This window comes from Chrysemys picta, chromosome 16 (genome assembly GCF_011386835.1).
Source record: "Chrysemys picta bellii isolate R12L10 chromosome 16, ASM1138683v2, whole genome shotgun sequence".
NCBI classification, from domain to species: Eukaryota; Metazoa; Chordata; order Testudines; family Emydidae; genus Chrysemys; species Chrysemys picta.
This window is the reverse complement of record NC_088806.1, coordinates 15,523,299-15,543,682: the sequence shown is the minus strand read 5'-3', so window position 1 is coordinate 15,543,682 and position 20,384 is coordinate 15,523,299. Positions and strand designations below refer to the sequence as shown.

Here is a 20,384-nt window from a genome sequence, read left to right as displayed (position 1 = left end):
TTCCTGCTTTATCTTTAATGTTCTCTTTGTGGCAGGCATTTCATCTGAAAAGCAAAGTTCCAACAGACAGTTATATATTTAAAACTCTCCCAAAGCTTTTTACTTTGAAAGGTAATAAGTTGTTCACTTAGTGCTTTCCAGTAAAATTCTGATGTCACACTCTGAGGACATTGCTTCAGCTCTTAAAACCAGCTACTATGTAAGCTACATCACCATCCCTGAATTTTTAGCTACAGGATCAAAATCTGGCTTCACATGTGCAAGATCTTTCAAGGACAAGAGTAATTCCTGCCATTAAGTCACAAGTTGATTTCATTGTAAACTACATTCTGAAAAAGGCCATTCTGCTTTCAATAGCATATTTGAAGAGCAAGCACCAGAACAAACGTATCTGTATTCCATTTAGACTGTGTGTGTGCTAAGTACCTTTCTCATAACCATTCACTGAACACACAGAATATTGTCAGCCCCAACTGCATGTAAATGTTGCTGTAATTCTTTTGAAGGATAATGGTGACAAACCATCAGAGTAAAGCCTGAATCACGAGAACCCCTATATGGAATTACAGTCATTTATATACATTTTTAAATACATGGCTTAAAGAAACTCCTTCCTGTCTCTTGTATCTCAAATAGCCCCCCTCTTAGCCTTATTCTCCCCAACTCCCCCATACATTCTGATCCTCTTTAAATTAAAAACAACATTCCTAGTTCTCATACTTCAGTTAGTTTGAGGAGGTATTGCTATTGTCATTTGAAAATGCAATTTAATCCATCTCTTAGTCAAAGTCAGAATTTACCAGTCCACAGAATATAACTGCAGAGGAAGTTATATTTGTGTGCCTCCCCTCCACCCCCCCCCCCCCCAATTTAACCTACAAATACGATCGAAAAAGCGAGAACAGTGCCTTTATCCATCTTCCCTTGTAAATGCTGCCTCGCTCTTACAATCCCATTGGAATCATTGTTTAAATTAACTTCGATAAGCTTCCATAGACTCGGTAAATATATACACCTTTTCCCTTCCTATTTATTGTAGGCAAGAATGTACCTCTATTCTATACAAAACACTTACTCGGAAGTCAAATGTAAGCATATTTTCAGGAAAGTGGATCTTTCTGTAATATCTATCTGTCAGGGTTGGGCAACAGCATTTGGAAGACTAGGGAGATTTTTTTATTTTTTGGAAAAAAGCAAAAATTTGGCAATTTTACTTGCACAACATAAAAGTAGTTGTGGTGTGTGGCTTGCTAGCTTTTTACGTCTAACAAATAATGACGTTATACTGAGATCTACCTGCAAGATTTCTTGTTGTTGTGTGACCGTGAGCATCAGCAGTACAGATCAACTAACATCAAGTTCAGCAATTAATATTTCCTTCCCGCTCACCCCACATTCAAGTTCCTTTTAAGCAAAACTCAAATTTTAAACAAATGGGCCACTCTAGCATTTTGTCAGGAACAAAAGAGCTACGTTACCTGTTTTAAAATAAGACAATGCAAACAAGTTAAAGTCTACTTATTTCAAATATTCTACTTGTTAGAATTCACTAACAATAAAAACTAGCAGTTAATCAGTTCAGTCCACAATTTAGTTACACAGAGAAGGTGTTTGACAGCTTTAGGGAGCCCTGCAAATTAGGCACTTTAGATTTATACAATTGTACAAACTATAGGAATTAGTTCTGATTTATTACAAGTCTTAAACCTGTAAGTATAAGAAATACACAGAAGTAGGTATAGCAGCATTATGGCATAGGATGGATTAGGATTATGGAGTAGGATTAGCACTAGAGTAACTACAAGCACATGCAAAACCAAAACATACAGACGGATCAATAATCAATTTCTTACCCAACTCCGGGTCTCCGCCCTGGTAGCAGTGAAGATCCTGACTGTGGTTCCCCCAATCCTCCTGTGAATATTCCTCCATAGTGCTGCCATCCGATTCCAGCTCCTGGTACAAGCCGCTACTATTAATGAGTACAGGCTGGCAGGGCTGCGAGTCCCATCCTCCCTGACCAAACACCTGTTCCAATTGTTCAAATGTGTAACTGCTTTTCCTTTTCCCAACACCATGTTCTTTCACTCGACTGTAACACCTGCGAAGGGTCTAAGACACAAAACCTTTTGTTACTCAATTGGTGCTAGCTTTCCAGAATGGCACGCACTCACGTGCAGATAGAATAAGAATGCTAGACAATCTGTTTATTTTTACTTATATTGCTCAATCTTTGTCACATGTGTTCAAGTACTATAATCCAATCACCAAACTGCCAAATTAACCTTTGTAAGACAGGAAGCATCACAACTTTGATGTTCCTGACACACGATGCTTTGGCTTGAATATCAATTACAAAGAACAAAGTTGTATAGCATCTACAGGTTCACCAGTTTCAAAGTTGGGGATTTTGAGGGCAGGGGAGAATACATAAGTCTGCTACGTATTACAGGAAAGTAAACACAAAACCCATCCAATATACCAGCCAGCCCGTAGAATGCACACCTTCTACAGGAAGGAGAGAGTACAGCTGTTGTTGTGCCCACAGTTTGGAGAAGGTGGGGGAGGGGGGAGATAGAAAGAAGAGTCCCCAAAAGCAAAGACAGTCCAACCTTCCTTATTCTAGTAAGAAGATACAAGGTAAACAATGTTTGCCTAAACTATTTAGCTAGTAAAATGTATTACTTACATATTTTGCATTCCTTACTAACTCACTCTGTCTCTTGGGAAGCTGCTGAAATTTAAAAGAGGTCAAATCAATAATGCTCCAAATTCCCAGACTCAAACATCAAATAACAATACTAAGATGGCCACATCTAGCAATCCATTACAACAGAGTCCAGTTCAGATTTTGAAGCCTCCAATAAAGACAGATTGCCAAGCTTAGACCAGGTTTCTTGCACCTATTTAATTTCTTATTCTAGTGGCTGAGTTGGTAGCAAGTACTATGCATTATTATAAGATACAGTATGAAATCTAACTCTTCTGCATCTGCTTCCAATTTTCCAAGTCAAGGAGGAGCTGTTTAGAAAGTCTTTGAATTAAAAACATTAAGGGACATGAATAAAGTGTGGTTCTACTTTGAAAAGTGACTAAATTGCTTTGTAGGATTCCACATCTACTGCGTTTCAAGGACTTCCTATCAGATGTACTCAATTTACAAAACATTTTTCTCGTAACCGCCATCACTTCAAACTGAACCTTGAATAAGAAAATCAAGCTGTGTTCTCTCACAAAAGCAAGCATTAGGGCTTGAAAGATGCACTTCTGGGCCGAGGACAGGCTCTACTATGTCACCTTCTACAGAGCCATCACGTTTCTAGCACTTTTGGTTGCAAAAACAACCTTCCAAGCCAAGAATGTAAACCGATGTCTCTTCCGGACTCTCAAGACAGCTCCAGTGTGGCTCATAGAGACAGACAACTCTGATCAGTTCCAGAGCTGATATTCAGAAATCTGGAGGGCAGAAGTGCAGCTATCAAGAGCTCATGCTAGTTGCATGCTGCTGCTTGTGAAAGCTATATCCAGCAAACAGCAGGCACAAAGTTATTCAATGCTGAAGAGTCAAAAAATGGAAATTGGGACAGTGCAGAGTAGCAGAGATCTCATCCCACCCAAGATGCAACAGCCAGGAGACCAGAGAGGAAGAGAAACTCCTTTTCTTCCATAACTGGAAAGAGGTGCTTTAAAGTGTCAGAGCTACATGCCCCCCCCCCCACCCTCCCCGTTCCCAAGCAAGGTTGCAGGACAATATTCTAGTTGAAATAGGAGCAAAGGTGGCAGGGGCATTGGGCCTCTCAATGGGATATTGATCGCAGGGCTACTGTCCCCCACCCACCTGTGTCTTTAGTATCTACCGCTGGTTAGTAGGCAGAGTCCTCCATTTAGTAGGTGTTGGGTAAAGTTTTCAAGTGTTGATAATCACTTTCCACCTGTTCAACAACTGTATGTTCAATGGGGCCGGATGAGTAATTGTGGGTAGAACTAGACCCTGCATTTGATGCTTAATCTGTTGATGATCCATGAGATAACTGCATCCCTCTTTGGGAGAGGGCACTGCAAGGCTAAAGAAGTAAACACTAAACAGGTCAATGGTTAGACCAAGCATGTAATACCCAGATACACAGAGAATACATGCGAGTAGGTAGTACCAGTTTTAAAGTCACTTTGCAGAGCAGAACTACACTTCAGATGGATACTTTGTCTCACTCTAGACTGATGCTACATTTTTCACCTTATTTATGACAGTGTCACAGGGTAACATGTAAACTACTATATCATTTGTGACCTGAAGAAGAGCTCTGTGTAATCAAAAGCCCGTCTTCCACCAACAGAAGTTGGTCCAATAAAAGAGGTTACCTCTCCCACCTCGTCTCTAAGATCCGACAACTGACACAGCTACACCACCACTGCGTATCATTCCTAGAATTTTTTAGAAATCAGTGTACTCAAATTTTAAAACAGTTTTCATGACAATTTTATATTCTTACACACCTTGCAATATTTCCTTATCCAACTGAGCAACAATGGTACTGCTGTCTGAATTTGGAGGCCCAAGAGATTCTAACTGATTTATTAATAGCCAAGCTAAATAAACACACTGTTGTCTCCAGCAAAGTTAACTGAGAAGCTTCAATATCCCCTGATTAGGTCCTTTGGGAGCCCTCAACATCTGCAAACATTGGCTTCAACGCTTAAAACTCAATTTCAAAAGAGTTCTCCCTTGGACGGATGTTACCAAATTATCCATTTAAGACTTCAGCAGAGGCAATCTTATTAGCAGCCATTTATTTCATTCGGCCCTCAACACTAACGTTATTTTGCGAAGACCATGGCAAAAGTTCTCCAAGTACCTACTCACCAGAGACCAATGCAAAAGATGAAAGAGGCAGTGCCCTGGTCAGAACACATCTCCAGATACTTTGGTAGGATGGAAAGCATATGCTGAGATTACTGCCAAAAGGACCCAGGACCTTGCTTGGATGATTCCATCTTTCATATTCACCTCTGGTCAGTAGACATCTGATAAATTCAAAGCTTTCTACAACCCCATTAGCTTCTGAAAGAAGAGCTCCTCCTGGCAACCTACAGCTAAAAACTGTTGGTGGGACCTCTATTTTCCTTCCCTGGAGAGTGGGGACTGCCACTATTTTCTCCTCCCCACAGACATTTTCCATTTTCTCCATCATGGATATCTCCTCTATGCTTCTACAGCACATGGCTTTAACAGCACTGAACTAAAACTGGCATATTCTGGTCTGTTTCACTGCTGCCCCACATGATTCTGCATGACCACCTTGCAGCTAACAAGAGTTATTCATTTCACTCTGCAGCTGTTTGCAGGCTCAAGAATGCAGCACGGCATCAAGACATTCTGCAGATTTTCTGCATAATTATTATAACTAGGAGCGGGGTTGTTTTTGAAAAATGAAGCCTTAATTCTCCCTACACCTATAAGAATTCCCGTGTTATCACGGGAGAGAGGCTTTTTCAAGCCTTGTAGTCCCTCTCTCCCTCCCAGAATGCAGCTGGACTCCTGCTCAAGGGCATTAACACCACATCTCCATATAGTGTCCTACCAGCACCTTTATAACATCATAAGTCTTTTCAGAAGAAAAAAAAATCATGTTTATTTTTAATATAACTATTCAATGTGTGGTGCTAACCATCAGATGCTTTCTCAAATTTTATTACTAAACAAATACTGGGTGCTCTACGCTCAGAAAATAAAGACCATCTCTGCTCAACATTTATAACTTAAAAAGCCATACACAGAAAACGTGACACTAGGAAATCCAGAGAAGCTTGCACTATATGCTCAGCCCCTGGAAACAGGTCAGCCCTCACTGCTACTGTAGCATATAGGTACCTCCAGTAGTTTGCCCACTAATCCTGGAACCAAGCCCTACTCAGCAGCTCCAGTTTTCCAGGCTGTCAATATGGGCACTGATGACCTTATCCCCAATCAGTTTCCCACTGCAGCTATGTTTTCTGAAGCTGTATACCTGACTCACCTGGTCTAGTTATGAATCACCAGCGTAGCTAAGCAAAAGTTCCATGGGAAAGACTGAAAGGGCAATGGGCTGAGGAGCTGCCACACACGTACGAGATTTTATCCGTTAACACTTTGTACAAGTCAGTGATCCTCAGCATCTTGTTTATTTCTCCAACAAGAAACAACCTTCTCCAATTAAGGGGAAAAATTCAAAGAGAAGGTCTTTTGTCATGCTTACTAAACGTCTATGTATGACCAGGTAATGGTCTTACAAATCTCTGCTGTAAAATACTCCGGGGGGGAGGGATAGCTCAGTGGTTTGAGCATTGGCCTGCTAAACCCAGGGTTGTGAGTTCAATCCTTGAGGGGGCCACTTGGGGATCTGGGGCAAAATCAGTACTTGGTCCTGCTAGTGAAGGTGGGGGCTGGACTCAATGACCTTTCAAGGTCCCTTCCAGTTCTAGGAGATGGGATATCTCCATTAATTAAAAAAATAAATTAATTTAAAAAAATCTTGATCAAAAATAGATTTATGGCCCTTTGTTTTCAGTTTATTGATTTTTACTGAAAATTTTCCAGATTTTACCAAAGCTATTACTCAGTTTTTACTGATTTTCACCCATATTTTGGAAGAGCCAGAACTCTCTGAACCCAACTTCCCACTTTGGAAGGAGAGATAGCAGCTTGTTAACTGGTCTCTCTCCTTCTGGAGCCAGTCCAGGCTTTGGGGGAGCCAATTCAGAAGTACCAGAATGACTTGAGCACTGGTGTACCTACTGTTTTCAATCCAATGCCCAGCACATACATGTTACCACTGTTGGAGATAAGTATCCATGCTATCAGCATTCAGAGCAAATGAATGTTAGTGAACTACTTTTCATGCTAAAATGGGTTCAAAATGAAAAGCTATCCAATTACATTTCAGAACATGAAAGATTTTTCTTTTTAAACTTCAAAACAAAAGATACAAGAGAAGAATATTTACCTAGAAAACTCCCTTTAATTTTGTAATAAGATACAACAATTACCAGGAAGTTAAAAAAAAAAAAACAACTAAAAAACTGAAAACAAAAGGGCCGTAGAGATGTTCTAGCCCAAGCAGAAATTACAGGCTTGATGCAATTACAGGCTTGCGTAAAGCAGGTGGTCAGACTAGATGATCATAATGGTCCCTTTAGGCCTTAAAAATCTACATACTGGATGAAAAATATGGGTGATCTGAATTTTTTGTTCTGCTCAGGCGGCTTCCAATAGCTCTCCTTGTGCAAGCAGGTTTTTTTTTTTTTTTTTTTTTTTTTTAAATAAAAATAAAGACAGTTTGTCTAAAAGAATGAAATTATTTTCTGAGACCAGTAAAACTCTACTTCTGGGATAAAGTTTGGAATGGTGGGTACCATCCAATGAATGGTACATTAAACATCTTTATATTACTGAAGTTCCCATCCCAGAAGTCCTCTTGCCACGGTAGCAGATACAAGGAAAGCAACACAGAGGGGAGTTTAACATTTCTTTACTAGAAATGCTTTCAGGAACTGGTGTCCTGAAGAACTTTTTAATGAGAAGATGATTCAAGAGACTGGAATTAGTGTCAGAGTCCAACATGCTTACTCAAAATTGTCACTAGAGCCTATAGGGAGCAAATACCAAAATCCAGTTGAAAACCATCCTGGCAGAACAAGAAGTTGTAACACTGATTCTTCAAATTGTTCATCTAGATCTACATTCTTGATGGAAGTGTGTGCTCAGCTCAGAAGCTTCAAGCAAGCATGTCTGTTGGGGCCACTTGCCTCCTCCCCATTGCTCTGGAGTCATAAGGCACAAAAGGGGCAGAGGCCAAAACCACCATCAGTTCCATCTATTAATTCAGGAATCCTTGCTGACCCTTTGAGAGCTAGCCATATGACTTCTCTCTCAGCAAATAAATAAGCAGTCACCAGCCTTCTGCAGGCAAGCAAGGATTAGTTAAGAAGACCAAGTCCAAGTTATAATGCTGAGTGAAGGACCAGAGTTCTAAAGAGCAGCCTTGCATAGTTCAACGAGAGAGATTTTGAAAAAGCAAGTAACAGAGGCTGCCTTACACCTATTTGAATGTGATCCAACTCTCAGAGGTGGCTGAACATGTGCCAAGTCAGAACAGTCAAGCATAGACTGTCCAAATAAATCACCCTGTGGGTTGAGCAGGATTGACTATCTCTTATCCCTATAAGCCAGAGTGACCAGGGATGTTTGGATTGTTTTGGTCTCGTTTAAATAGCTAAGAGTCTTCTGTCCACACTATGGACCCTGATGTGAAAAACACTTCCCTCAATGCCACTAAGGCTTGGAGAACAAAACCAGCAGGTTGATGTCCAGCACCAGAGATCACTTGAGACAGGAATTTGGGGGATGAGGAAACAGGACCACCCTATCCAATGTAACAGCGTAAGGGATGTCAGCTATCTACTGCAATAGCCGAGAGGAATGTGGTCTTTAAAGAGATAGTAGAGATAAGAGGAAAACGACCTCATGAGCTTCATTTGCCTCTGTCCTGCGATATGAACCTTATGCTGTCCATGGGAACACAGCTCAAACCCATCAGAAATTGTCATCTGTAGGGTAAGTTAAGACTGACAATCCTCACACATGAAGATAGACAGCTGAGTCAGCTCTGACTTATTTTGGACCACCTCAGATCCACCACTTCTTGATTTGCTCTTTGGACTTATTTAGCCACCAACTAGCCCTCAGACATGCTGAACTTTGCTTCCATCCTCAGTTAATTTAACTAAAGCAATAGTTTGTTAGTGATTCTCCTCTGCAATGGCTGAAGCACATGCTTTAGACCCCAGGAGATCCAACTGGATTGATTTTTTCATTAGTGGCAGCAGCAGTAGCCAGAGATGCCGAGAAGTAAAACCATTCCTATGGACTTGATATTATTAGTCCAGACATTGTCTGCTAAGGAGCAATGAGAAGTCCACAGTAATGCCTGAAGAAAATTAATATTATAGGATGTTTTTAAGTGTCTACTTATTAATCTGTCGTGTCTGAGATGACAGCTCCAGGGAAGCCAAATTGGAAGCAGCAGAACAGCAGCTAGACCTCATCTCCTCTGAGGATGGAGCTCTACAGAGACCTCTGTCTAGTCCATTTCCACGAGAGTTGAGGACCCAGGGCTCCATAAGGACAAGGCAGTTCAGAAAATCTCCACAAGTACAGAAGGTGGGGGGGGGAGGGAAGAGGAGGGACAAAGATGGGGCAGATGCATATTCAGGGAAGAGACTCTTGCTTGTTATCAAGCCCAGTGGAGCAAGCAGAATAAGTCCCAACTTAGTCAAGGCACCAAGGAAGTCTGGCGTAGACTGCCAGTGCCACCCCTCGTGGCAACACAACCACCATCAGGATTCCTAGGTGCTAAGGCTCTGGTGGCAAAGCCTGAAGTGGAGTAATGGAAAGGATTCCGGCTACAGTTAAAGACAAACAAACAAAGTCTTACTGGTACTGATGGAGGCATTAATGAGTACAAATGCTTCTAACTTGGTATAAGGAACCCATCTAGGCACCAATATCATGGCAACAAGCACTAGACAGGTCTAGATCTGAGCATGTGACTGTAAAAGGAAGGGAAAAAACGAGACTCCACATCAATGAATTACTTGAACTTCAACACAGCTACCATTAAAAGCATTCCTTCCTTGTGTCAAGATCTCAAGATACAGCTCCTTGAGCAAAAACAAGCCATGGTGCATTAGGTCATGCATTTGGGGCGAGATGGAGTAAACAATTACTCTCTTCACCAGTAAAAAGCACCTTACAGACTAACTGAAGTATCTCTTCACCAGGTCTTTGCTATCCTGCTCTCACCTGCTGACCAAGACATTGTTTTACAGACTACTAAATAACAGTCCTTAAAAGCACTAATGGTGATCTTTAATGAATAAGGGCATCCCAGAGTAGATTTGCTTGCCTTCAAGGAAAAACACCCTCTCTACTGTTCAAAGGCCATCAAGGATTACTTTTTGGATGCATTCCTCATCCTAGACTTTATTAAGGCCTCCTTTATACCTTGCTATCAAATTCCTTCTGTCTGGTCATCCAGGCAGATTTCAAGGGCAGCTCCCAGTACAGAAGTGACAGAAAGCACTGCTGATAGGTCAAGCCTCTTGGCTAGCAGCAGAATATGTGGCAGTAAGGGCCAGCATCATCTAAGAATTGATAAGTGGTGGATCAAATAGAGCCATGAGAGCACAAGCCACTTTGGCAAAAAGCTGAAATCCTCTGCAGATGTTGCTTTCATCCATTCGTCTAAGTGCTTCTTTCTAACAAGACATCAGTTGTTTCTGACCTGGGTTGAATCACAGCTGGTTCATCATCCAGATCACAGTCCACAAAGCACTGGAGAGCAGTGAGACTGCTGAGAGCAGGAATGATGGAGACGTGACAGTATTCAATATTAATGTATTGGTGCCACTGCATCCTGTTGTGTCTCACTTGTAGCTTCACAGTAAGCCAAAGAGAGTAGATGTGATGGAACCATGGATTTCATGGTTCTTGGAAGTACAGTAGACCAGCATTAACCTCTGAAAGAAGGCCTTACTCCAGCATAAGGCTCTTTCATCCACCCTTAGAAGAACTTAGATTTTAGTCAACACCATCAAGCGCTGCTGGCATACTAGGATGAGCACTGACACTTTGACCTTAGGCATCACTAAAGAGATGTTAGCCTCCATTGAAAACACACACATCTGAAACCAGATTATTTGAGATCATGGAAATGTGTGGAATTCCATCAATGAAAGAAATTATCCCAATGCCACCTTCTCAATCTTGCCCAAAACCAAAAAGTTAGACAGGAAAAGGTAACTGACAAGACCATAGTCAGCCATCCTTGCTCAAGAAACTAATGTAGATGTACATTTAGCTGTATGAACAAAAACCTACAATTCCAGTGTATCACAGCTAACTTTGCTCTGAATTTGTGGGTTTCATTGGTTTCAGGTACACCCAGTAAATTCTGAAGCACTTAATAGAATATAGAAGACAGTACAGAAACAGTCAATCTTCCAGCAGCAACTACTGCATCTTGGCCATTCAGATTCTTACCTACCAACCTAAAAGTAATTTGGATCATCCTTGTCAAGGACAGGAGGCCCAAATAATAGTCTGCCTTAATCAGTTAAGGACACAATTAAAAAAAAATGAACTAAGTGCCACTAGACTGACATTTACAGGATTATTAATGTGACTTTTGCCAGCTGGGATAGACAATACAATCCACTTGGAAATGACTAGTGCAGATTACATTGTATATTACAATACTCTTGTAGTCAGCTTATAGGAGAAGGATACCTCCATTGTATATTTAGGAAACAGACATGGCTCAGTCACCTTAGGGAAGTTTATACTTTTTCAGAACTCTTAATATTAAGGTCTGCAAACAGGATCTACTCATAGTTTGATCCTCTAGAAGAAGACACACGGACATACAACAACTATCAGAAATAGCCCACTGCAATCCCCAGGCCCTGCTCTTACAACATAGTTCAAAAAGATGTCCATAAAGAAGTTCCAAAACTCATCCTTATTATTGCGGTATTTGTCTATTGTAATTTCCCCCCACCTTACAGGTACCACCAGGAAGCTATTCTCATGTATGCAGAGATACAGGTGGTCCTCCCACCAAGGAAGTTTAGAAATTGGTGATTATTTGGAGGAGAGCTACAAGCCCTGGAAAATATGCCTCACACAGAGACTTAAGGCATTTAAATCTATTCAGCGTACTGAAGAAAAGGTTAAGAGGTAAGATGGTCTAGAAGTATCAGCTCAGGGAGGATACAACAGGGGGCTCTAATCTATCAGACAAAAGGGGTAAGAGCCAGTGACTGGAAGTTGAAGCTAGAAAAACTTCAAACAGAAAACAAGTTTCCAATTTTGAAAAGTGAGTAACTCACCACTGGAACAGCTCAATATTAGATGTGCTAGATCATGATTTAAAATCTTTAATTTAAAATGGGATGCCCAAGAGATGTGTTCTAGAGTTAATGTTTGTCACTTTAAGTTAATATTCAAAGACAGATTGTTGTTTCCCTCTTACTTGTGTCTCTCCGTCATCTAACAGAAGACTTTCCAATTAGAATCTTCTGGGTGTTCTTTTTTTTCCTGTGATTTATACCACATGTCTGGAGAGGACCGGTAAATGTATCAATCATATGAAAACGGTTTAAAAGGTGCTCTTACAATTAAAAAATAAAATGTCTGCTGAGAATATCCAAAGTCCAGCAGAAATCTACTGAACAGTTTGGAGTGTGGGGAACGATTGCTATACACAAGTATTCAGCTACTAAGATCATGGGAATCATGAGGACAGATCAGTGGAGGTAGTTGCTCTGTAATACAACTCAAGATTTTGGACAAGTGATGATAGGTTGTAAGTTCTTTCCCTTCAGATCAGCAGGATACAGAGAGATCAACACTAGGTTGGCCACGCAGGGCTCAGTCACAACAGCGGATATAGAGTCAATATTTTAAAAGAGATTCCCACTCTAGCTGAAGCCAAACAGATATTACCTCACCCACCTTGTGTCTTTAATATCCCAGGAACAAAATGGCAACACTGAATACAACAATGGAAGATAGCTAGTCCAACTATTTATTAAAAATAAGAGTCAAGGTCAAACAAATGACTAGCATCAATACAATGTTAAGTTGCAACTCTGAAGGGTATTGTCCACCTGGAAAGGCATATTAATCTGGAAGATGGTGATAGCTGTCGCTATAGTAGGTATAGATAAACTGAAACAGGTTAACATGAAAATTCTGCCTGTGAGTCAAACTTATAAACATGTTGTTGTCAAATGCACAAGGTAAACTATTTTTCCTTTGCTGAAGAAGAATGTAAATGTTATTGGAGAAGAAATTGTTTAAGAGGATTTTAAAATGTATAAGGTTACTGCAAAGTATTTTTTTAAATGATATAGGTATACTATTTAATAGTACTCTTTTTCCTTCTAGAAAAATCTAAAAGCCGAACCTTTGAACATTTCTGCTGTTTTAGCCAGAGGAGATTGACTGATCAAAGACTTTACGCACTGTGCCCACTGTCACAGGGCATCTACATGTATTGTTTTCAGTGATACATTTAAATGTTAGGATTGGGATGAGACAACATAACCCAAGTATTGTAACTCAATTATAACTAATCCTGAGGAACACCACTTTCACTAACACATCAGCTTTTGATCTTCATATTATTGTACATACATCAGTCTGACAATGCAAAGTACTATATAAAAGCTCAGTTTTTATGTAGTTAGTCTCTATGCTTTGCGATTCAGGTTAAGAACTAAGCTCTTGTTCACTCTCTAAAGCAGAGAGAGTTTTAGGTGAATGGAAGATACACAGTTTTAAAAAATAAATTGGCACTTCATGCAGGATGTGGGATGTTTTGTGATACTGTCTCCAAAATATAGCTTTTTTTTGAAATTCTGAATCAAAATCAAACAGACTCTCTCTTCACATTACTGCACAGGGGTAGCTACACCAATGCCATGTAAACCACTTTGATTGGTTTCTCTACTGAATAATGTTTGCTCACATACAAGTGAAGAGTAACAATAGTACAGGGCAACAACCATGTGTATTTTAGCAAATACACCTCTACCCCGATATAACGCTGTCCTCGGGAGCCAAAAAATCTTACCACGTTATAGGTGAAACCGCGCTATATAGAACTTGCTTTGATCCACCGGCGCGCGCAGCCCCGCCCCTCTGGAGTGCTGCTTTACCGCGTTATATCCGAATTCATGTTATATTGGGTCGCGTTATATCAGGGTAGAGGTGTAATTCTTCTGTTAACAAGAACTATGAGACCACAGGCAATTTGAAGACCCATTGAATAATCAGTAGAAAGTATCAATGACCAAGAAACTATAAAATTAAGGATATAATTTAAAATTTGTAGAATAGGGAAAATACATGCTCAACAAAAATCTTTTGAGATACCGCTGATGTGGAAACTAAGATCTAAATTTTCTGTGCTTCATGGTTAACAAGCCGGTTGGTCCAGAGAACTTCCTAGATCAACAGGGTCATATTCAACGTGTCTCAGTTTGAAGATATAAGATAGCAATAATTGTTAGAACTGTTGCATATGAATCCCTAAATTTAGCCACTCTAAAGATTCTGGTTCAAATTTAAAAGCAGGCTCATTTCTAGATTGCAGGCCAGCTGTGCATATGTGGAGAAAAGCATATGCAGATGTTAAAAGACAGGCGATTTGAACTGGGATCATGCTTTGCATTTTACCCTAATTCAAACATGATGCATGTATTTGAGACAACTGAAAAATGGAAAACACTTCTGAAGAAGAGTGGGCTAAATGAGTTGGTGGGGGGAGGTGAATCAAGATTCTATAGATTCTATGGAATTTAAGTGTTTGAGGAAAACCAAAATAGTTATTGTTTAAAAACACTAAACATAAATCATGACTTAAGAAAAGTGGCATCCCAAATACTTTCTGTTTATACACTATAGTTGCAATTTCATTAATTTTCGTTTCTTTGTTTAATGCATGTCAAGGGATACCAGTCCAAATTGATTTTTATAATCTATGTGGAGGTTCAGCTATAACTTAATTAAATAAAGCGATTTAGGCTGACATTTCCAAAGGAGCCAGGCGTCCACATCTCACTGAAATTCCACGGGAGTTGGTATTTTAAAGCCAGAAGGCACGATTGTGATAATCAGGGATCCTAGAAATCCGACTGCCATGGGGAAACGCCCCCCATCCCCCCCAGAATGTGTGTTTTTACAGAGAATCTTTAGTTTTTACATTTTGTGAAAAAAATAAAAACATACAGTAGAGCCCTGTTTATCTGAGCTTCTCCGTATTAACTGAACTGGGGCCAACAGCCCGGGCCCCATCACCTGGGGCTTAAGCTCTCTGAGTTATCCGAATTTTTGATTGTCCAATCTGGGCCTGGTCCCAATTAGATCAGATAAATGGGTTTCTACCGTCTCAATAAAACATTGTGTTCAACTAATGCCAATATATAGCGTGGCTAGGAAAATGAAAGTTCAGGGTTTCATTTTAATAGTGGAAAAATGCAAATTATGTTTTTTCAGAGAATTTTGTGTTTGTTTTTTTTAAATCATGGAAAACTAGAATCTTCCGTGATCATCTAGCCTGGTGTAGTGCATAAACCGTCCAGAGAATTTCACGCCGTAATTTCTGCATCAAGACCAACTCTTGGCTCCATCGGAAAAAAAAAAAAAACACGCCAGCCTTGGCTGATGCTGGATAATTAGTGAGAAAAGTCTGGTTTTGAGCACTCCAGCACTATCCTGAATGGTCCTCTGAGCATGTTTTCCATACGATGCTCTTCAATATAGTCATCTGGGAGGATGAGAGTATCGTAACAGCAGGGTTCCAGGATATGCAAAAGATCAGGTAACGGCATGATCTCACTATTGTGGGGTGTACTGTAACACATTAAGCTCCATTATGGAATGTGTTCAAGATGTAAAAAGAATGCACCAAAAAAAATCATCTTCACAAGTAAGCAGCAGCAGCTGAGTCACAATATTGGACAGCACTAACATTTAACTGCTGTTCTTCACCTGTCCATTTTGGCAGGAAGCCTGAGGTTTAGCCTCTCATAGAATTTACTCATTCATAGAGAGTATCAATGGGAACCATTCACACACAAAGTAAATCAAATGGTTTTAACAGATACTAAGGGTATGTCTTCACTACCAAGGCTGTGTAGTCGTGGCACCAGCGGTTTCCCAGCACTGTAAATCCCCTCTCCCCCTGAGGGGAATAGCTCCCAGTGCTGGTGCACGGTCTACACTGCCACTTTACAGCGCGGAAACTTGCATTGCTCGGGGGTGTTTTTTCATACCCCTGACTGAGAAAGTTTCAGTGCTGTAAAGTGGCAGTGTAGACAAGGCCTACGTGATACCTTCTAATGCTTAAAATAGCCTACACAGTTCATAATAAGTGTATCAGATTGTTCCAGAAGGGTCTATAGACAAGTATCTGACAAAACTGCTAAGTGATGCTCCTAGAGATATCGCTACATGACAAGTTCAAGTTTGATAACAGAAAACCTTCAGTTTTTCTCAACTGCTTATCATTGTGATACACAAGCATGAAATAATGTAGCTAATTCATTGACTTTGCCAACCTTGATCCTTTCAGGCTGGCAAAGTTCTGTTCAAAACTTTCAGTCTAATGGGAAGGGGCGAGGGAGAACCTTCCTAGAAATAAGCTTAGAACAGTCTACGTGAATGGACGTAACAGAGTCATTAAAATGTTCACTCTGGTATACAGACACTTTTTTTTTTGGCAATCATCTTGTGACCTGTTCAAACCAACAGGCTCACCCAAACCCAAGTGCTCCAAATGCCACTAAATGTGAAAGCCTTTCACCATAGAACCTACTATGTAATGCTCTTGGGAAACATTACATTTACTCCCGAGTGTGTAACAAGTACAGCTGAATTAATCCAACCGTCTTCTGCAGTCAGTGCATAAGGTTCCCTCCACCATCCAGTAGCAACCAAGGCCTGGTCTACATTGAAAAGTTACATTGACAGAGCTATGTCTTGTAGGGATCTGAAAAATCCACACCTCACAGATGTATTTAAGCCAATCTAATGTCTGTGTAGACAGTGCTAGGTCGACGGAAGCATTCTTGCTTTGACCTAGCTACTGCCTCTCAAGTAGATGGATTACCTACAGCGATGGGAGAACCTCTCCCATCACTACAGAAAGTGTCTCCACTTAACACTACAGCAGAGCCACTTTGTAGCGTTTTACGTACAGACACAGCAGAAGACTCATGAAAGAGAACTGGACAAACAATGCAGCCCTAGTGTGGAGTAGTTTTAAGTAATTTTTCACCATGCACTAGACCCTGTAGTAAAACTAGACATACACATGTTTCATGCAAGTCCAGCTGATTGACACAGCAAATCCTTGGAAGATGCCCAAGAACATGGGACTCAAAGAAGTTTTACAGTGCATCAAATGACCAAGTAGAAGCATAAAACCAGCACCTGTTTCAAGAATAAGTAGTTTGTGCATTTCAAGTGTAAATGCGAATGATCAAGCTCAGCAACAGTGCAGACCTGTGGCCTGCAATAGATGGTACGTCAGGAAGCTGGAGAGAGACACACAACTGCTTGGTAGGTAGACGAGTAACCAAGTCTGCATGTAGAGTAGGACAGCACACACAGTACTTTCCTCTCCGAAGATGAAATTCCTATTAATGTATGGAAACTTAAGGTGAGTGAACCTTCAACGGAGATGCACAAAAAACCCACCCAAAACCCGCAGTAGTGTGGTATACTCAAACATTCCCGCTTACTCTACAATTAAAGCAGACTATAAAAATACTGCAGCTGTTTAAGAAATTATATCCGGGGTCACACCTCACCAGGTTCAAAGCTCAATATCCCCACAGAGGGGTGTTCTAACCCATCTGGCTTCTGGTGTGTCCTGCAAAAGGCAACTTTTCAGAGACAAGTCAGTCTTCAGAGTCCAGGATTGAGGGTAAAACAGGAATCCCTCTGCTTAGAGAAAGTGCCAAAGTATTCAGCACAGACGAGCATTACAACGTATCTTAACAGGTTAGAAAATTAACATTTTAAACAATGATTGTACCCTCTCTGTCTTTTAAAAATAAAAACAAACACAAAAATAATGTGGAATGGTTAACCTTAAAAAGGTTAAAACCTCTGATAAGGAAGACTAAATTTAACCAAAAGGTGAATCTGGATTTGGTGAAAAGCACACTACCTTCTCAGCATCCCATTCTATATAAGCAAAGAAAACCTATTTGTCCAATTCTGATGAGCACATCTGCTATACTTAAAGCACCTCACTTGAGCAGGTTTTCACTACTTAGCAAGACAAAGTGAAAGATGTTCTTTCTTACTGCTCCAGAAGGCACATTCTAACCTGGAACAAAGAAGGAGCAAGCTAATTCAGCTAATAAGAACCACACTAACTGTTCGCTCCTAATGTAGACTAAAAATCGGACTGAAGTTTGTGCCCCTTCACACTGCCTGGTTTCAACTGACACTAGAAGTAGAAACACAGCTATTTTCACCGTGTTTATCACCTGACTAAAAGTCTTGCAAGAAAACTAGTCTGCATGAGATTTCCCATCCAATGTGAACAGGATGGTTATCTGAAGTTCAGGATGCTCTGAAGGAAGACACCCAACCTCTAGAGTCTTGCTCATCACTACACGTACATGCCCATTCCCCTATCCATCCCAGAGTGCCAGACAAGGCGAGAAAAGCCTTGGAGAGGGAACACTGCCTCCCCGCCAAGCAAAATAAATAAATAAATCGATCATATGCTCAAATGACCATAAAACAGATACAAATCTGGTATCAGCGCAAGGCCGATTCGCAGCCAGCATCAGCCCCCCCCCCCCCGGTGTAACATCACTGACCCCAGGGCAGGGCGGATTTGCCGGGATGTCCAAGCCACCCAATTCGACCCAACGGGCGAAGCAGTTTGCGGGACGGCACCGTCTGACCGACCCTCCTCTGAGCCCCATAACAGAGCCGCCGGCGCTGTCCCCGGGAGCTGTCCACGGGGTCAGGCCGGGTCGCATCCCGGACAGCGCTCAGTTGCGAAAGAGGACGAGGGTCTCTCTGCCCCACCGAGCGCAGCCCCCTGCCCCGGCCGGCGGGCAGAGGCCTCTCTGCCCAGACCCTCCCTCCCGCCCGCAGGACGCCCCCTCCCCGCCCGGCGGGTACCTTGATGCGCTCGCGGCACTGGGACGGGGTCCGCTCGTAGCCCAGCTCGGCCAGGGCCCGGGAGACGCGCTCGTACATGGCGGGCCCGGGGGCCTTGCTGCCGAAGACGGTGCCGGCGCCCTCCAGCTGCTGGTACCGCGCCTCCACCAGCCGCTCGTTGCCCCACACCGCGATCAGCGCGTTGGTCTCGGCCGGCGTCCACGACATGCCCCGGCAAGCGGCTGCGGCCGCGGCCGCCGCGGCGCCTCCGGGGGAGAAGGAGACGGAGGGCGATGCGCCGCCGCGGCCCCCCGCGCCGCCGCCCCCCGCCCCGGCCCCCGCGGCGGCGGCAGAGCCCGGCCCGCCCGGCCCCAGCGGGGAGGCGCCGCTGGGCGTGGAGGGGTCGGAGAGGCTCGGGTTGCCGTCGCTGAGCGCCCCCGGCGAGCCCGGCGACAGGACCTCCATCTTGGGGATCTTCAGCGGCGACTCGGCGGCCGGGAGCTGCGAGGAGCCACAGGGCGCCGCCATATTGGAGCTGCGGAGCCGAGCGGGCGGATATGACGCGCGCCTGGGGGAGGGGCTTCCGGCCGAGGGGAGGAAGGCGGCAGAAGGGGGAGCGCGCGCGGGAAGCACGTGCCGAGGGATGGGGAGGGGGGTGCACGCGCGCGCTCGGAGGGCGCTCGAGGACAGGTCGGGGCGTGGCCTGGGCAGGGGCGGGGCTGTCTGCCCGCGGGGCTTGAGGTGGGCGTGCTCGCGGGCCACGTGGCTGGCCAAGGGGCGCGGCCAGGAGCCCGCGTGGAGGGGCTGGCTCAGGGCGGTGCCTCAGGGCTGCGGAGGTGCCTGTTCTTTGGCCTTGGCTGCGCTTGCTCATGCTCCAGTGTAAAACGGAACCTGAAACCGGTGTCACCCTTCCAAATGGGACACCCCAAAACCGAGTGATCCCCTCAGTGCAAACCCTTAACAGTGCATGGCTGGTCTCACCTCCACCCATTTAGGTACAGTGGTGCAAGGTACACAGCCAGTCCCTTCGGGCCAGGAGATTCTCCTCCTAGCAGCTAAACCCATTTGTGCATCCTGATAGGGTGGCCAACTTTCCGTTTGCAGAAAACCAAACACCCTTGCTCTGTCTGGCCCCGCCCCTTCTCTGAGGCCCCGCCTCTGCTCATTCCATTCCCCTTGCTGGGGGTGGGAGTACAGGCTCTGGGGGTGTGGGCTCTGGGGTGGGGCCCAGGATAAGGAGTTTGGGGTGCAGGAAGCAGCTCTGGACTGGGGATGAGAGGTTCAGAGTGCAGGAGATGGCTCAGGGCTGGGGTAGGGGGTTGAGGTGCAGGAGTGGGTGGAGAGTGTGGGCTCCGGGAGGGAGTTTGAGTGTGGGAGGAGGCTCAGGGCAGGGGGTTCAGGTTGCGGGATCTGGGCGTCTTGGCAACTCCCCCTGGCTGCAGGTACCTCCCCTGTAGCTCCCATTGGCCGCGATTCCTGGGCAATGGGAGCTGTAGCATCAGAACTTGGGGAGGGGGCAGTGCATGGTGCCCCCGTTGCCATCCCTGTTCTTAGGAGCCAGAGGGACATGCCAGGCGCTTCCAGGAGCCACGCAGAGCCGGGTAGGGAGCCTGCCTGCCCCTCTGTGGGCGGCCAACCGAACTTTCAACGTCCC

At 43.4% G+C, this 20,384-nt stretch overlaps 1 protein-coding gene across 1 annotated transcript; it reads right to left on the bottom strand.

Moving 5' to 3' along the window:
- Positions 1 to 3: 3 nt before the first annotated feature.
- LOC135976048 (myb/SANT-like DNA-binding domain-containing protein 2) lies at positions 4 to 19,334 on the bottom strand (the record flags this gene model as incomplete). The annotated part of the gene is made up of 4 exons (XM_065570416.1): positions 18,752 to 19,334; positions 2,690 to 2,734; positions 1,854 to 2,112; positions 4 to 44 (listed from the first exon to the last, which is right to left on the bottom strand). Coding segments are annotated over exons 1-4 (852 nt in total), but the record flags the coding sequence as incomplete, so codon positions are not given.
- Positions 19,335 to 20,384: the final 1,050 nt, after the last annotated feature.